An 18,126-nucleotide genomic window follows, 5' to 3' on the forward strand; every position below is an offset into this window, starting at 1 on the left:
AAGAAGGACAGGTTTGTCTATGTATTCTTTTTTGTCTCTTTGGTTTTCTCTTTAGGTTCCATGTGTGTGCTCTTTGGTCTGATGTTTGCTAATAACTCTGTCTACTTCATATAGGGTTAGGGTGACACGACAGCAAAGTATGGCTCCAACTAACAATTATATAGATTATTGATTCATTTGTCATCATTTTTTGGATTATTGTTTGGTATAATTCTTCAGATGTCTTGCTAGTCTGGAAGCCAAATTTACTCAGTTTATTATCAACTAAGACACGGGTAAGGAGCAAATCCTCGCATTTAACCGTGTGCAAAAGCTATTTTCATAAGGCGAGAACAAAGGTTGACATTTTCGTTAAAAATGATCATGACTGCATGAATCTGCAGTATCAAAGTCAAAACGATTTCTGGTGACGCAAGGTGTTAAATTCTCATGGGGCTAGAGTTCTGCCATAATGAGTAACTTGAGATGCGTGAATGGAGTTGGAGTTGAGAGACGATGTCTACGACACAATCTTGTTCTGAGATTGCATTTTGGCCAATGTGTTCCTGCGCTTTTTCTTTCTAGTCGCACTGTTGACCTGCATGCAACCAAAGCAAGCTCAAATGTGATTGGTAAATACTACTAGAAATACAAACTAACGACAAATGGAAACCAGTAGTGACCATAGACAACCGATTAGGCTACATTGGTTCACGATGGAGCCTATGACATAAGTATGTTTAACTAACTTGGTCAGTGAGTACTGTCTGTGTAAACACACAGCTTGGCAACAGCGTCCGTCCCGCCCATGGTGCTAATTGGCTAATCGTCAGTCTCCGCAGTGCTCAATGGCTTGTCTGTGTTATTAACGGGGAAACTGCAGTGTCATGTCACGATGCCGGAAGAATCAGTAAACTCGTGGAGTTTGTAGATTCTAAGGTCTGGAACCAGGCAATATAGATTCTGCATCCATATGATTATAGCTGCATACTTTTATACAAATGTATAATATTAATGCATAAGATTATACATGCCTAAAATGGACACAGCCATTTCACTTCACTGATTAAACATAAATACAGCCTCACTAAGTGCTGTCTTTAGAACCAGGAAATGATGCACCTGCTAGAAATTAGAAACCTCAGTCTACTTTAGAAAAGACTCCTTAAATTAACAACATAGACACATAACAACTTGACAGAAAGGCCAATCCCTTTGAATGTGGACTTTGTGAGATGTTCACCCAACCCAACAAATCTAGATACAACATGATCTTACATGTACACAACTCAGTTTATTGCCAAGTATAATTTGATTTTACAGGCACTGGTTATAGTTCAGGTTGATGAACTTTACTGTTGATCGTCAAAGAGGGAAAAAAGCATCTTTGTATCCTCTGCTGTCATCACTTCACCAAAAAGTGCAGTCGAGAGCGACGTCTGGGTGATCTGGGGCTGCCAAGGGTTCGACATCTTGGCCATTCTGATGTAGACTACCAACTAGCACTAATTACTGTTTCTGTTGTGAGTTTTGCCTACTTTTGTCCTGACAGTATTAAGAAAGCACATACATGTTTTGCTTCTCTCATCCTCAGGTTTAAAATCAGTGATTTGGATTTATCTGATCTTTAGTGTGCCAAAAAAAGGCAATGTATCCGTTACAGTGTCTGTAAAGAGGTTTTAGAGAGAAAAACAGTCCTAATGATCTGATATAAAACACTTAAGTCATAAACCTCAGTCATAAACCCACCCTATAACAACAACCACCAGATCAATAAGGATGGATAATTGAAAAAATCATCCAGCTACTGTACCTCACCTCATCCCACAGCTGTTCGTCCCTCTGGACTTTGATTTACTGGTTTTCGTAAAAGACATGACATCACTCAGGCGAAATATTGTCAGCTACCACATGAATCGGTCAAGTTTTGATGTTTTTCAGTTCTTTACATTAGACATTACATTGTCTTCTTTCTATGAACAGTAAGAAACTTAAGATATCCAATGATTTTTCATGACATCTAAAATGAGTTTAAGACTATATTTAGGTACAAATGTACAAAAATCAGTAGGAAAGTCTATTACAGTCCAGCGTGACTGCCTACATGTCAACTGTCTGGGGTGGAAGTCCATGGAAGCAGTGACAACAATCTGGATGTCCAGTATCATTGTCACTTGCAAAATTTCTTAAGCTTTCTAGTCCTTCTGTTCCTGTGTTTCAACCTCAAAGCCATCATTGCAGTAGGGATTAAGGTCAGAGAGAGCCGAAGACTTCTTGATTCTACAGCAGATCAGTTTGTAGAGAGCCACCAGAGGAATGGAAATCACAGGTAGCACACAGAGGAGGATGATTATGGCAAACACCCAGTCAGGGTATGGCTTCGCTTCAGTTTGTGGGAATAGTTCCTATAGGAAAAAGACAACAATGTAATGTATGATATTTATATACAGTATTGTGTATATACGGCTCAACCAAGCGCTACTTTTGGCTCGTGACTTTTAGAGGGCATCATTATTTCAATTCTAAATGAATAATTGATTAAAATGTGCTTTCAATTTTGTAAATAAAGTGCAGGTTTTAAGTTGATCATATGACCTTGGTGTGGTACACAAAATAGATATGGTGGTACATCTAAAATCAAAATGAATTGTGGGTTGGAGAATCTTGACACCCCTACTGGCACGTTTTTTCTTTGCTTTTACAACAACCGCACTGTATATATGGTTCATATATTCTAATATAATGGATACTCGACTGGAGTTACCCTCGACCTGCTTACATAGGCTGGGTTCCATGTTGGATAAGTTGGGTGTTTCTGTGCCTGGATGACCACGTAGGCGATCAACACCACCAGGAGCATTAAAGGACTGATCACCATCCAGCATGCCTTCCAGAAGATGTTGGGCTTCTTCCCAGTCATGAAATAGATGTCTTCACTGAAACTGTCAGAGGATACAGGGACCAGAGAAAATGGTTAACACACTTGACCCTGAATTGTACATTCTAATAAGAGAGTATCAAAGAAGAGGAGAAATAGTTACGTTTTCATGCCACGGCCATAAACGACTCCAGTAATCTCAAAGAATGCAATGATGAGCAGAGGTACAGAGCCCACATAGCCGTTAAAGACCTCCACCCAGTAGTTCCCCGAACCCAGAGTGAAGATGAGAGCCGTCAAGAAGGCTACCAAGCAGATGATCGCTAAGGAAGTGGGGGAAAAAAACAGAGAGGGGTTTAAAGTAGAAAACATCTATCCATTTATCTCATATCAACTTAAGCTGATTTGCAGGTACCTGTAACAAGTTCAGTAGGGATCCACTTTGGCACTAGTTTGAGGTCATTGATTGGCGTGAGGACTCCCTCAATGTTGCCAAACATGGAAGAGAGACCCAAGCTGAAGAGCATGATGAAGAACAGTATTGCCCATATCTGCGAGCCTGGCATCGATATCACTGCTTCGGTAAACACAATAAAAGCCAGGCCGGTACCTGATGCACTCTGGGGGAGGAAGATGAAGAGAGACAAGAAAATATTTAAGAAGCAGGAACTGACTGTACATGTTTGACCGCCACATGATGTACTGCACTCTGGAAAGAAAAGGGAGGCAAGAGTAGGAAACCATGATTTAAGGGAAGATGGAAATTAGAAAAATGTGACTCAGGCAAGAAGAATGCAATGTACTGGATTGGATGTGTTTTCAAGGTTAAAATACCTGGTCAAGGAATGTTTGCAGGTCACAGTGCCTCAAGTCCAAACTGGCCACCTCACCCGCAGATGTTCGATTCAGATACTCCAACCAATGATCGTAGTTCTCCACTGTTATGTTCTGGTCTGAAAACTCAAAGTGGTTGGTCAGAGCCAAGATGTTTCTGCAGATGAGATACAGAAAAAAAACTGCATCATTGGTTTCAGCAAGGAAAAGGGAAGCTTTAGCATTATAGAATACAGTATATGTGCGTACATACTCCTTCATACAGGAGTTGAAGGCGGTGTTGGCTTTAAATCCCAGGATGGAGAAGATGGAAATGGAGGCGTACAGAGATGTGGCACTATTTATTACTCCTACTAGAAGAGCATCCCTCTCACAGTTATTTCTAATAACGAGAAAAACAGCTTTGTGAGTCATCACACATATCTCATCTGAGTGAGTTGATGAGTTTTAGTCCTTACCTCTCTTCATTATAGCTGGAGAAAGCAATGAGACCTCCAAAGGCCAGAGAGAGAGAGAAGAAGATCTGGGTGGCGGCGTCCAGCCACACCTGAGGGTTCTTCAGTATCTCCCACTAACGTGTATTTGAAAAACAGCACATCAAATTATTGTGCCCGGCATACAATCTTACATCACCTGTAATGGCAACAAGTGACCAAACCCACATCCGGAGTGAATAGGTACACCAGTCCATCAGTAGCTCCAGGCAGAGTGAGGCCCCGGATCAGGAAAATAGTCAGCACCAGGTAAGGAAATGTGGCCGTCACATACACAGCCTGAAACGTGCAAAAATATGATAAAGCCTCCATTTACTGTTTTTTTTTTCCATCCATCCATTTTCTTCCGCTTATCCATGCCTGAGATATCATGACCCTGGGGTATTTAAATCTTTTTCCATTCTAAATCTTACTTCAATTGTCAGCAGTGATGTCAAGCATGTTGTATGGTATAGTGGCTGATTTTAAAATAGGACATTATATCTTTTTCACCAGGTAAACAGACCTTTCCGATGGACTCGATGCCTTTGATAAAGCAGATGTAGACCACACACCAGGCACTGGCCAGACAGATGACCAACCACCAGTGCAGGGAGCCACTGGTCTCGATGTCAGGTGTGATGTTCAGGGTCTCACGGTACCAGAAGTAGTTCGCTGGAGTGCTTTTCACACACTCCACGTTATAGCCTTTATGGAAGCAGAAAGCAATGAAAAAAAAGCTATTAAAAAGTGTTATAGGCAAAGACTGTAAAGAAATGGACGTCGCCACTGAAACGTCACCCATTGTTTTTTGGTCTGCTGTTTTGAAGGCTAGGATTTGGTATTATGGTCGTCGCCGTGTTTTTTTGAGCCAGAAGTGACCATATCTGGACAAGAGGGTGGAGGGAGGGGCAAGGGGTACCCAAGGACATTGCTATGGTAGTGACACTTGTCAGTTACATGTTAATCATGCCCTAAAGCTTACCATGCTTTCTTATCTATTTTACACAAAATGGGACTATCATTTACAAAATGACCAGCATGCTGTTTTGAAGAAGACTTCTATAGGAACAGACTTCTTTTTACAACCAGTGGAGTCACTCCCTGCTGGCCATTAGAAAGAATTTAGGTTTAAGGCACTTTCGCATTGGCTTCACTTCAGGCTGTCCTTACCCAATAAATAACTGTATAGGTCGATTGTGCATGCAGCTTTTTTGTGGTTGATCGCGGGAGCAAACAAGGAAGTAAGGTGACTTAGTTGTAAGACCCTAAACTCATAAGGAGGAAGGTTGGGGCTGTTGATATGTCGATTTTGGATTCTGTTGTTTAGGTGTTAGGATATGTTGTTCACTTTGGTTAATGCTCAAATGGATGTTCAGTAGGTACGGGGAAGTGCTTGAGCCGCCCTACCCTACCTCTGATTTGCTTACATTTCTATTCTAACCATAACCATACAGATCTACTGATGCTTAAACCTAACCAACCCAACCAACAAAGGCCACAAGTAACCAGTCAGAGGCAGGTCATGCCTTTGTCCCTTCCTCTGGACCATCCTTTCTAGCATCAACCCTACACTTTTTAGACAAGTCAATAACGCTGTGTGATAATAACATATCAAGAGCAGCTAAGATGACTGGTGGAGTTTCCTGTTACCTGTGAGGTTCTCATTGAGTGGACACTGGCTCCATGGCAGAGGATTTTGGAAAGAGTGAAAGAAGTACCAGAGCACCCAGGCCAGGATGGTGTTGTAGAAAAGGCCCACAAGGAATGACACCAACATGGAGGCAATCCCTACACACAAGAAAGTTTAACCTCATGAAATATGGAAGAATCTGACAATTACAAATCCTAGTAACTTTTACTAATAATTCTAGGACACCCACCGACTCCACCCAGTAGTGGTGAGATGGAGTTCCAGACACCAATGCTGCCCATGCGGAGCCTCTGTCCTATAGCCAGCTCCAGGTACAGCAGAGGGAGACCCTCAAACACCAGCGCTATCAGGTAGGGGATGAGGAATGCACCTGAACACGTGAAGTAAACGATTACCTCACAGTTAGACATCAACCAGATTAGACATACATGTACATACTTTCCAGGGAAATGAGTTTGAATGGCTATTTGGACCATGTTAGTAAAACAAAAGGCAACTGCTTTTTAAAACCCTTATCAAGCCATAATGGGAGACATTTCAGGCTATTATAAAAGATGTGCACTGCAATATTAAAATACATTTAAATGCATTTGGACATTATGTGATCACTGGAATCTTTTTTTGCATTTCCCAAGTGACCACAAGTAGAGTCAGTCTAGTAAACATATATTTAAAAAACAGCATTAAACCCACCATTGTTTTAAATAATAGATATAAGGCTATGGGTACGAAAAAGGCATCGTACTGATCACTGATGTCAAATACAGTCTCAGCTGAATTAATGCTGCCTGTGGGAATCAGGAAGTTGTTAGACATTGACAAGATTCCCTGTTTACTCAACTCAACCCTGACCCAGGTCCTTTAGGATTCTCTGGGTTTGTGATTCAACATCTTGCTGGGAACTATGAGGAAGTAAATATAGGAATGGGGAGGGGTTGAGCGTAAACAATGCCTGATGTTTACCATGATCGATCAAACACAGATAAGGTTATCGTTTTGACAGTGGCTGGTCTAATGATTGGATGAAACAGTCCAAAACATGTTAGAAATACAGTGGAAAAAATAATTGAAGAGTGATTAAATTTATACATCTCTAACAGCTAACTTAATTAACGGTGTAGTGTAAAATGTAAGCTGAGCAGCTTAAATGACAGCATCATATAATAGAAAATCTCACCCCCTCCATAGATTTGGCACAGGTAAGGAAAACGCCAGATATTTCCAAGTCCCACTGCAAAGCCAATACATGTTAACAGGTACTGAACTTTGTTGTCCCATTTGGGTCTCTCCTCCACCCCAGAGTCTTTTGTTTTCCCCATCCTCAGCTGGCAAAAAGGCTTATCACAATTCCAGTTTTATTACAAGGATGCAACTCTCCTAACCCTAACGTACACTTAAACCAGGCAGTATGTGTTTTTATTTGGTCCAGAATTCTCCACCCGATGTGATCTCAAATCAGATCATTTGTCAAAATAAATACCGCCTTGAGTGGTTTAGTCCAAGTGATGTCCAGGGCTCACTCTCATACTCCTTCTAACTCTCTTTAGTGGGCTGTCCCTCAATGTCCAATCAGGCGCAGCTTTAAAGATTACAGATTTTATTGTTTTTTAATGAAGAAATCAAGCCACCAGAAAGAAGGTAAAAAAAGTCGGACATGATAATTTAGTAGTTAAAGTGTCCTGTTTTTTAATGGGAGTGTGCTTTAACTCAGATGAATGGATAACCTGCATGGTGATGCTGTTTCAATAGTAACACTGACCTAAAGTGCACCATTCAGATGTAGTCAATAAAAAAAAAGACTGAGAATGAATACACTGAAATAAACAGGGAGTTGAAGCACAAAGGTTAAAAACTTAAGAGAAGTGTGTGTAAAATAAGCATTTAAATCAAAGACAGGGAGAAAAATAGGACAGTCATTGCAATTTAATAAAACATTTTTAACAGTAAAATGCACACTGTACCTTACAGGTGAAAGCAAAAGGGAAAGATTCAGAGAGAAACAATTTCTCAGAGTCTCAGTCCCCTTGCTAGAAGTACTGTCACAGATCTTTTTTTTTATTGGTCCTGTTTAATATCCGGCGGCAGTTATCTGTACAATACGAGTTATTATTGTTTAATGGACGTTTTGAGCAGACCTGAGATCAGGATGTTCGAGTATTTAAATCTGCTTTTTGCATGCACAGGTTTATCTGAGGGGGAGAAAAATCACTGTGGTGCTGGGGCGGAATGGGGTTTTAGTTCTGTTAATCTGCATCTTAGAAAATATCAGTCAATAATAATAAACCCATCATGTCTGCATTTCCTGCCTGTAACTGTTGACCAACTGTTACTGTAAACAACTGCCTGTAAACTGATAGCCAGTCTGTGTTTTATGCTGGTTCAGTTGAGTGAAGTTTTATTTGATCTGAACATTGATAACAGTAATTCTGACGGTAAAAGTACCTTTGTGCATAGTTACACAACAACAATGAAAAATTGTATGGTGCTTGCCAATGACGAGTTATATTATAGTCACTGAAGGGAAATGCAACAAGATTTAAATGTATGTTTCTTGTTGCTGCTGTTTTCTATTATTTCCTTAAAATTTAACTTTTTTTGAAAGTGAGGATTTTTGTATGTACGGTTTTCTGAGTAATTTGTGTCATAACATAAATAAAAAATTGGCTGAATGCTGTTCAGTGGTTGAGAGACTGAACTATGCATTTCAAAATATAGTGTCAGTTCTCCTCCTCCTAGGGCCCTCTCACCCCTTACAAAGGAGACAGAGGCTACTTATGTACAGGGCCCAGAATTTGGTGCTACACCCCTGACTACATGCTGAGAAGTTCATCTCTGGTCTTGTTGAAAAATACCAAAACAGTATTGTAACTGAATCAAACACAATACACTACAAATCCAACACTTCCTTATACAGCTGTAGTAAACTCACAGCTGCTCTGCAGAAATAAATTAAACATATATTTGAAATTATACCTGCCCACAAATACTAGCATTGATAACATTATTGCCTAATATGGCATGCCAGATAATCTATCCCATGTCCTCTTATAACAGCAAAAATAACCAGCGATGCCTGTTTATGCTGTGGAAAAAGTCACATTCACCTGCGGGCTGGTGATGTTTTGCTGTTGTTCCAGTGGGTCACCTTCAGATGCTCCAGTCTAAAGACATGTAGGTTAGATGAGTTTCTCATTTGTAAATAAAAATGTAAGTGCTGTCTGTCCATACGTGGTAATCCTGTGTTCGAAGGCTGATCTCTACAATGTGAACCAAGACGGGCACTCTAACCCATTATAGGGCTTTTCACACTGCACTCTCTTAACCCAAGGCTATCCTTAGCCCTGATTTGATCCTGGGCTATCTTAGCCCATTTTCACACACACACGCACATGCACACACACCAAACAGGGTTAAAGCTGGAGTCAGTAACTTTCTATGAAAAATGGTGGTTATAGTTTTTCATATTTATGACAGACCAATGTGAGAGACAATCTGTAAAATGTCATCTGCTGATTTCACTGTGACCGACCTAAAATTACAGATAAGAGCAGAGGAGTCTCTGGGTTAAGTGTCTTTTGAGCAACTAATGTTAACTAATGTTGTTAATTATCATGATCTAATGATTTCAGTTACAACTTGACCACATACTTGGTGTATTAGATTCAGCATAAAAACAGATTTTGTCCACAATCACATAGGTTGAAAGCACATTAGGAAGGGATATTTTAATAGATAGAACAAGAGCAATGAAAACAACAAGTAAAACCTGTTTCAAGGTTCATATGGGAACTTGACTATAAGAAAAACTTATTAATATTATTTTTTGGTGAAGCTTTAAACATACATGAACATAACCATTTAAAGCTTATCAATAATTCCGTAATAATTTGAAACAATCAACATGTCAAAAATAGGATGTGCAAAGTGGCACCATCATTTTTAGTTGCCCAACAAGATCAAATCAATCAGCGCAGGAAATAATGTGCTTCATAAAAAGGGAAAACAGCAAAACTAAATATCTATGATAGTCATCCACAATTTCCTTCTTGATGAACACATTTTCAAGCAGTTTCTGCCACCTACTGGTGTAAACATACATCTGCAGCCCTGACCAACATTCACATCCCATAGTCTGACCCTATAACTCCAGAACTTCACTGGCTCCAGGTGCAAAACAGAATCCCTTTCCTTCTTATAAACTTTAAATCACTGTTATTGCATTGTTACTGTTAGACTATTGCATCTGTTAATGAAAGCTGTATCTATATAAAACATTTTATGCAACTTTCCCCGGGATGGAAAACAGTATATTCTGTCTTAGTACAGCTGTATTAGCTGTATTAGAGGGCAGCCATGAAATAAGTCCTAAAGTGCAACAATTAAAGTTAAATATTTTTCCTTAAAGGTAATGGAAAATGCAGTTTCATACACATAATTATGCATCTCCAGGGTGTTTATAGATTCTAGATCTATCAGAAAATGTTTGTTTGTATGCCATAGAACCACCTGCAGCTAGGTGACCATTCCCACCCATGGAGTACCTAGTGAATCCACCTTGCTGTAAACCATAGTGATTTCCTCACTATAACAGATCTGGTAACATGGTACAAGAAAAGTATGCTACAGTCTTCATGTACTGCCATCATCAGAGAATGTGAAGACCAAGTGGGATACATATATTTTTCAAACGTGCCCACAACTGGAAATGTCTTTCTCAAGGAGGGTCAGCATAGAGCAGGAGTCATTCAAAACTGAAGCTCAACGATGGATTGATACCAACAACACAACCCAACTTCAAACTTGGAAGCTGTAAGTTTTGCCATTTATATGCTGTTTTAGCGTTAGCACAGGGGTCTTCAACCTTTTTAAGGCCAAGGAGCTGAAAGAGAGATGAAGCAGGGATTGAATTTTGCCTAACAGCTAGGGTGGCCTAAGAGCAGCTTTTTATTATATTAAGATATTAAAATGATCATTATGAACATATTCATATATTTATACATCATATGTTAATGTTAAACATACCTTTGGAAGGCACATTGAATCCTTTAGCTCAGTTGTATCTGTGCATGGTTGCCTGAGTGATTCCCTTACCTATAAGCCAGTAAGCCTGTCATCAAGGTTGTGTACATGTCTTTTTTCACAAATGTATCTTTGCTAACAATATGCTGCATTCATGTTAGTCTATATTTTCAAATATATTAAAAAAAAAAAAACATCAAATACTTTGGCCCTGCAGTAACTGCAGTAACCCTGCAGAACCCACTGCAAGTCCCGGACCATTATGTGATACTGAGAGAAACTGTGTGAATGTCAAGCATCATTGTAAGCTAGTTAAATAATGACAGTAGCAGCTTGGATGCCGGTAACTGTTTACATGTAGCTTTTTGTGAAACTTTACACTTGAATGTAAGCTTAGCTGGGTTGAATTGTTGGTATCAATCCATCCTTGAGCTTCAATGTAAGCGTAGCTAATCAGAATGTGATTCTCGCCAGTATATGTGTGCGTTGCTGCTGTATTGTATGTATTTAGATTTACTTCACTGACATGCCCTAAAGATACACTTGCAAAAAAAAGATGTTCAAACTGTAAAGACATACAGAAACAGTGATTCCTTTGCTCAGCATCCAGTCATTAACCTGTTTAGTTTGTTACAGTGTTTCCCTAGCTAGAATGAGCGCAGATGTGGAAGACTGGAAACGCTCACCAATCAGAGTAGACAGGGCTTTTTGGGAGAGAGGATCAATAGATCTAAACATGTTGTAGTTGAATAGAAAGATAAAAAATAAAAAACTTATTTGCAGTAGTAATTTAAATAAAATGTTTTTCTTTAAATCAAACAACGAAACAGATGATTTTTTCCCCTTTTTTATTATAACTTTTTAATCAATTTAAGAAATGTGACTAATTTATTCACTGGATTTTATTTTTTCTTGCAGCAAACAAAGAGCAGCCTACATAATGCATACACAGGCACAGCTAGACTGGGTACTCCGGCCAAAAGAAAGATGACCCAATTGATCCATGAAGGGTAGGGCACTGATGACAGAGATGGAAACTCCTCCTAGACACCGCAAAACAGTAAAATGATTTATCACTATCAACCACATTTACCGTACAAATATTTGATGCAGAAAAAAAAGGCAACAAAAGGATGAATACTGAGGCTGGGATACGAACTGATGGACCCAAATATACACTGGAGATCTAAATTAAAAAACGAGTTATTAATACTTAATTTATTCTGAAATACTGTTATTTTAGTTGTTCAGAATTTGATAGTCTATCCGCTGTGGCTATACCACTGCTGAACTAGCGTGTTTTTTTAAAATAGCAAAGGCACTTCAACAAAAACTCAACAGTGAGCAAAATTAGAGAACACTTTCCAATACCTCCCAGTTATTGGTGTTAAACTGGCACCTGGTAACAATTTACTTATTATGTTTGGCGTAGGACTGGGGAAACACTAAACCCAAAGTGTGTAAAGAAGTAAGTTAAATTTGGAGGAGAAAGTGTCATGGTTTTGGGCTGAGCTTCATGGCAGGGTGAATGCAAATGTTTATGTGAACTTCCTTTAGAAACATGCAATACCTTCACTGCAATTCTTTCCCAAACAGCATCCAATTTTCATGCAAGACAGTACCCCCACTTAAAAATCGGTTATGCAGTGCTTTGAAGCTAAGAATATATTGTATTATACATATTGAAACGATGAAATGGCCAACCTAGAGTCCAGATCTAAACCGCATAGAGAATCTCTGGAAAATCCTTGGCAACAAAGTAATGTCTAAGAAACCCACTACAGTTAGTGAACTGCGGAAGAGACTGAAGAAGAATGGACCAAGATCAAACCAGAGCAGTGTGAGAAACTAGTGATGTCCTGTTGGGGCAGATGTGCTGAAGTCATTCAAAGCAAGGGCCTACACACTTCCTATTCATTTTTGAATTCTATAGCCCGAAGAAAACATTGTTCAAATCTTCTCTGCTGACACAGTGGTTACGTTTTTTTTTAAATTTGCTCACTGTTTTTCCTTTAAAATAAAGGTTTTTGTTGAATTGCATTGCTTATTAAAAAAAAAAGAATAAATCAAGTAATAATAATTTGTTCTCTAATTTTGATTTACAGGGTAAATAAACATGGGACTTTTTTGAGCTTGGCTGCTTACTGAATTAGAATCCCAGACTAAGTAGGTGAGCTCCTCTTGGACTTGTGTCACCAGGTAGAAAACTAAGATAACCAGAACGATTAGCGGGCTGACAAGTCTCCATGTAACTTGCCAGAAGATGGAGGGCTTATGTCCGATCATGAACTCCAAGTCCTCATTGAACCTGCAACACAAGAGGGTCATCATATCAAATACAGTATAATGTATATCATTAAGTATCTTGTTAAGCAATACATTAGCTTTACACACTACCTGTCTATGCCGTAGATGTAAACAACAGCTATCATCTCAAGAAATCCAATGACAAGAAGTGGAACAGATCCAGCAAAGTTGTCAAAGAGAGTTACCCAATAAATCCCTGAATGCTGCGCAAACAGGAGACAGATGACGAAGGCGACAGCACAGGTTACTCCTGAAATGCACGTCCACAAAAACAAGTGAGCTTTTTTTAAAACAAGAATCAGATAATCAATTCTCTGGGGTTGCAAAACCTATGTGCAGATTATTTTAACTGCAAAACAGAATACCAGTCAGTGCTTCTTGAGGCCATTTTTTAGGTAACAGATTCAGGTCTTTTAGTGGGACCACCACTCCCTCAATGTTGCCAAACAAGGTTGAGATTCCCAGGCAGAGAAGCATGATGAAAAAGAGGACAGACCAGATTGGGGAACCAGGCATCTTGGTGATAGCTTCTGTGAACACAATAAAGGCCAGGCCTGTTCCCTCCACTCCCTGTACAAACACAAGTTAGACACAATGCAGATGAGAGCAAAAAACAATAACAATATGGAATTTTATAGTTATCAATCATTTCAGTCACCTCACTGAGAAGTCTCTGCATGTCACAGGTTTTGATGTCCAATCCAAGAACAATATCAGGAGAGGAGCTGTTGAGATGATTAAAGGCTGCCTCGTAGTTACTTGGAGTGATGCTGTCTTCAGGGAGCTCAAATGCATTGGATAATGTCATGATGTTACTATGGAGAAAATATGTCACTGATTAGTAACTCTGGATTACTAAAATATAGTATAGATTAAAATGACTGATTCAGTTTTTTCAAGTCAATACAATACAATACTCACATGCTCATATGTACATTGTAAGTGGTTACTGGATTCATTCCTCCTGTCCATACTCATTGTAAATTAACCCCTTCCTCGTGTGAACTCATTCCATGCAAAAATGCATTTTTATATTTAGCTTTTGCTTCAGCTATCTAACTTGGCCAACCATTTGGTATTTACCAAGTTATGTCTTTTTCCAGTTTTTCCTCCTTATCTGAGTCTACAACCATGCTAGCCATGTCAATACACCATACCAAGTTCATGCAATTGTCCTGTGGGGAACATTAATGGCCATACTAAAGAACTCCATCCAATTGTTGTCAAGCCATTTCACTGAAGTGACAATTGCCAAACTGTTTGTGGCTAGAAGAAAAGTCAGGGGATCACCAAAGTCGTTTGGAACCGTTAATAACTGTACAAAATTAAACGGAAAGCCATAGTCGTAGAGATATGATGGTTCAACTGCAACCAGTGACCAACTTGCATATATGGGTTATGTATTGAGACAGAGATTAACTGAACAAGTAAAAGCTCCACTAACATTTTTCAAAACCTTAAAATCAACCATATATAAAGTACAGAATTATTTGCTACTCTGTTTCAAAAACATTGAATCCCACATCATGTGGCTACTCACTCACTGATACAGTTGTCATATTTCTCGGTGGCCCTGAAGCCAATGATGGAGTAGGTGACTGAGGCAGCATAGATTGAGGTGAAGCCAGTTATGGCCGTCAGCATCACAGCATCTTGTTCACAGTTGTTGCTTGGGAAAAGAAAAAAAAGGCCAAAGATTCAGGACTGGTATCAAATACTACTTAGACCACTATGTTAACAGTGAGCTATATAAGAGTAAAGTTGCTGTTGGTTATAAAACACAACAGGGATTCTGCAAATGTCTCTTACTGAACAGGGTTGTAGCTTGAGAAGGAGATGAGGCCTCCCCATGCTAAGCTAAAGGCATAAAACACCTGAGCACCTGCATCCAGCCAAGTTGTTGGATTCATCAACTCGTCCACCTTCAAGAGTGAGGCATAGACTGTGTGAATTCATTTTATCAGCCTTATAATTGGCTGTTTTGCAATACCTATTTGAAACATACATCTGGTGTGAAGAGGAACTTAATTCCACTCAGGGCACCTTTAAGAGTCAGTCCTCGGATCAGGAAGATGGCCAGCACTATGTAAGGCAGGATGGCTGTGACGTACACTGCCTGAGGTCATGGCAAAAAGGAAAAACGTGACATAATTGTGTTGATTCAGGAATGCATATTGTTACTGAAAGTTTCACAAACCTTGCCTGAAGTGCCGATCCCCCTTATGAAGCAGACACACATGACGCTCCAGGCAGCTAGCAAGCAGAGAACTATAGGCCAGTGGATTCCTCCAGAGTCCGCTATAGAGGCCGAACTATTCAGAGTCACTCTGTAAAAATAATAATCCACTGTGGAGCTCCGTTGACACTCTGGGACAAACCCTGAAGGGGCAAGTGTTTTAATCAGTAGAGCAGTCAAGTAGAGTTTTGGTGCTTTAAGAGTATCTCTTTGTGTATATTCAAATACCTGTCCCATTGTCATTGAGAGGACACTGGGTCCAAGGCAGCGGGTCTTGAAAGGAATTGAAGAGATACCACATGATCCAAGCTATTAAGGTGTTGTAGTACAGCCCAATCAATAAGGACACCAGCATAGAGGCTATACCTGAGTAGAAAAGAATCATTAACTTATAACTGTCATGTTTTTACTTTTGTTATGGGAAAATCTTTCCAGAGCCTTTTTTACTGACCGACACCAGTCAGGTATGGGTTGATGGCCCTCCACACTCCAACGCTGCCTTTCCTGAGGCGCTGGCCGATAGCAAACTCCATCAGCAGGAGGGGCATGCCTTCCAGCACCAGCAGGATAATGTAGGGAATCAAAAAGGCACCTGAAAAATGTATGATCAGTAGTACAATTATGTTTTTAGATTTACATAGTATCACACAAGAGGAAGTGAAGTTGTACTGAATATCATCAGGGCTGTGTTGTGCTCAATATAATGTTTGGTCTCGGTTGTTAAGTGGTCCAACAGCCTATGAGCAATGCATACTAATATTTATATCTCTTGTGAGGACCCCAGCCACTCTAGCGGCCCGCCTTTCTGGCTCTGCTCTGGTTTCTTTCTGTAGATAGCTGGCAGGCACAGTTTGGTTGCTTGTTCCTTAGAGTGTGGGCTGAGCCTCGGCAGGCATAATGTTTTTACTTAAATGAAATGTGTGCCACACTTGTACTGAACTCTTATCTGTGTATGCACTTTATGAAAACAAATACAAATGTGTACTCCGATTGCTTAACTGAGCACTCAGTTTAATCAATAGTTAAACAGTTAATCAATACAAATATCCTATAGCTCTAACAGGTGTTAATGCAATATATCCCTGTTGCAGTTTCCCATTGTAAGTGGCGTTAATGTCACCATCTAAGTTGTAATAACCACAAGGAAATTGTGAGTTTTGTGATTATTCCAGTATCCATCTTTGTGCTTTATTGTACAGCCAAAGTCAAAATTTAACGTTAATAAAACCACAAATTTGATTGATATTTGACTGATATTGTCCACAAACACTGTTCTGACAGTGTGCTTGTTCTCAAGTTGCATACTCGGGAATCTTTCCCATTTCTACCATGTAGTTATTGTTAGATTACTTCAAATTTTAAAAGTCCGGGGGTTCACAGTTTAGATATCCACGCTGGTAACAATAGTTTCCCCAGGAAAATTATATATTTGAAACACAGAAAAATAACAAAAAGCTACTGGGTTTTCCCGAGTACCTCAATCACACTATTATTTGTTAAATGACAATCCATAATGATAACATGCCCCTTTTTCATTTTTATCTAAGCTTACCTCCTCCATGCGTTTGACACAAGTAAGGGAATCGCCACACATTGCCAATCCCAATGCAGAAGCCCACACAGGTCAGTATGTACTGGGCTTTGTTGTCCCACTTGGGTCTGTCCCCAGCCTCCTCCTTCTCCATCCTTTCCAGATCCTCATGGGAAGGGATCCTGTCATCCAGTCCTGGGTTAGGGAGTACAAGTCTCATGGTGACCACTGAAGCTGAGATGTTACACTATGGTTCTTGAAAGTCGAAGTGGCGGCTTAGTGTATGCATGTTGGAAAAAGTTTATGATCCTTAACTTTATCTGCAATCCGCAGATTAGCCACTGCTCGCTCTGCAATTCTGTTTTATGCTACCATTTAGTCATTCATTTCAATCACATCATAAAAATTAAACAATTGCAGGTAGGTAGCTAGCACAGCCTCCTCACAGCAAGAAGATCCTCGTTTTGTATGCACTGCTCCAGGGAGCACCCCACTTTGCGCCCAATTTGTAACGCATTCTCCAGTAGTCATATCGTTATGTGGCCCTGAGGCTGATAATGGGCCAGATAACCACTGTATAGTATACACTGAGTTGCAGCAGTTGATTATGACAAGGAGAACAGAGTCCCTCTGTTGTTGATCCAAGTATATTGTGAAGGGAGATTATGTGAGAAGATCTGTTTAACAGAGTTTCATTAATCCAGGGAAGTTTCACCGTACAGAGAATGACCGTTATGTTGTGTAATTATATTCAAGCCTGATGCACCTTGTCAGTCATTGTCTTTAACCTGCCCCACATGAGATAAACGGTTTTGATTGGCCTGCCCAGGACCCGCCCTGAAGGAAATCTCTATGAATGGGAGGTGGGCCAGACACATCTGAAAGAGCAAAGAAAACATGATCTTGGCAGATTTGTCTGGTTCCCAGGTTAGTTTTAAATGGAAAGTGCGTTTTCTTTTGAATGATGTAATGTTTTTTATCCTAACCCCTGTCTGAATTATAACAATTTGATGCCATAATTCCTTTGTGAATTTGCTATTAAATTTTAACTTATCTAACTAACCTCTGGACAGTTAATAACTGTTCTTTCTCCCTGGTAATAAATAAATAAATAAATGAATACAATATAACAATATATCAGTGAGTTTAAGGTGGGTCCTGCGCCTCTTTGGTAAAACTTCCAAAACATTTGAGACCTTTTCTAAAACAGAAATC

The 18,126-nt window shown here is 39.6% G+C and overlaps 2 protein-coding genes across 2 annotated transcripts; both read right to left on the reverse strand.

Moving 5' to 3' along the window:
* Window positions 1-2,174: 2,174 nt before the first annotated feature.
* On the reverse strand, window positions 2,175-7,137 carry LOC310955925 (sodium-dependent neutral amino acid transporter B(0)AT3-like; the record flags this gene model as incomplete). The annotated part of the gene is made up of 12 exons (XM_083926005.1): window positions 2,175-2,384; window positions 2,759-2,921; window positions 3,021-3,180; window positions 3,273-3,477; window positions 3,692-3,848; window positions 3,945-4,073; window positions 4,150-4,262; window positions 4,354-4,464; window positions 4,691-4,872; window positions 5,818-5,955; window positions 6,048-6,188; window positions 6,996-7,137. 12 exons carry the CDS (start codon window positions 7,135-7,137, stop codon window positions 2,175-2,177), a joined length of 1,851 nt encoding a protein of 616 aa, XP_083782131.1.
* Window positions 7,138-11,739: 4,602 nt separating this feature from the next.
* LOC310955844 (sodium-dependent neutral amino acid transporter B(0)AT1-like) lies at window positions 11,740-17,131 on the reverse strand (the record flags this gene model as incomplete). The annotated part of the gene is made up of 12 exons (XM_083925906.1): window positions 11,740-11,880; window positions 12,983-13,145; window positions 13,235-13,394; window positions 13,510-13,714; window positions 13,803-13,959; window positions 14,685-14,813; window positions 14,954-15,066; window positions 15,150-15,260; window positions 15,342-15,523; window positions 15,609-15,746; window positions 15,832-15,972; window positions 16,933-17,131. 12 exons carry the CDS (start codon window positions 17,129-17,131, stop codon window positions 11,740-11,742), a joined length of 1,839 nt encoding a protein of 612 aa, XP_083782032.1.
* Between the last annotated feature and the right edge of the window lie 995 nt (window positions 17,132-18,126).

The sequence above is a fragment of the Echiichthys vipera genome (genome assembly GCF_963691815.1).
Source record: "Echiichthys vipera genome assembly, chromosome: 13".
Classification (NCBI taxonomy): Eukaryota; Metazoa; Chordata; class Actinopteri; order Perciformes; family Trachinidae; genus Echiichthys; species Echiichthys vipera.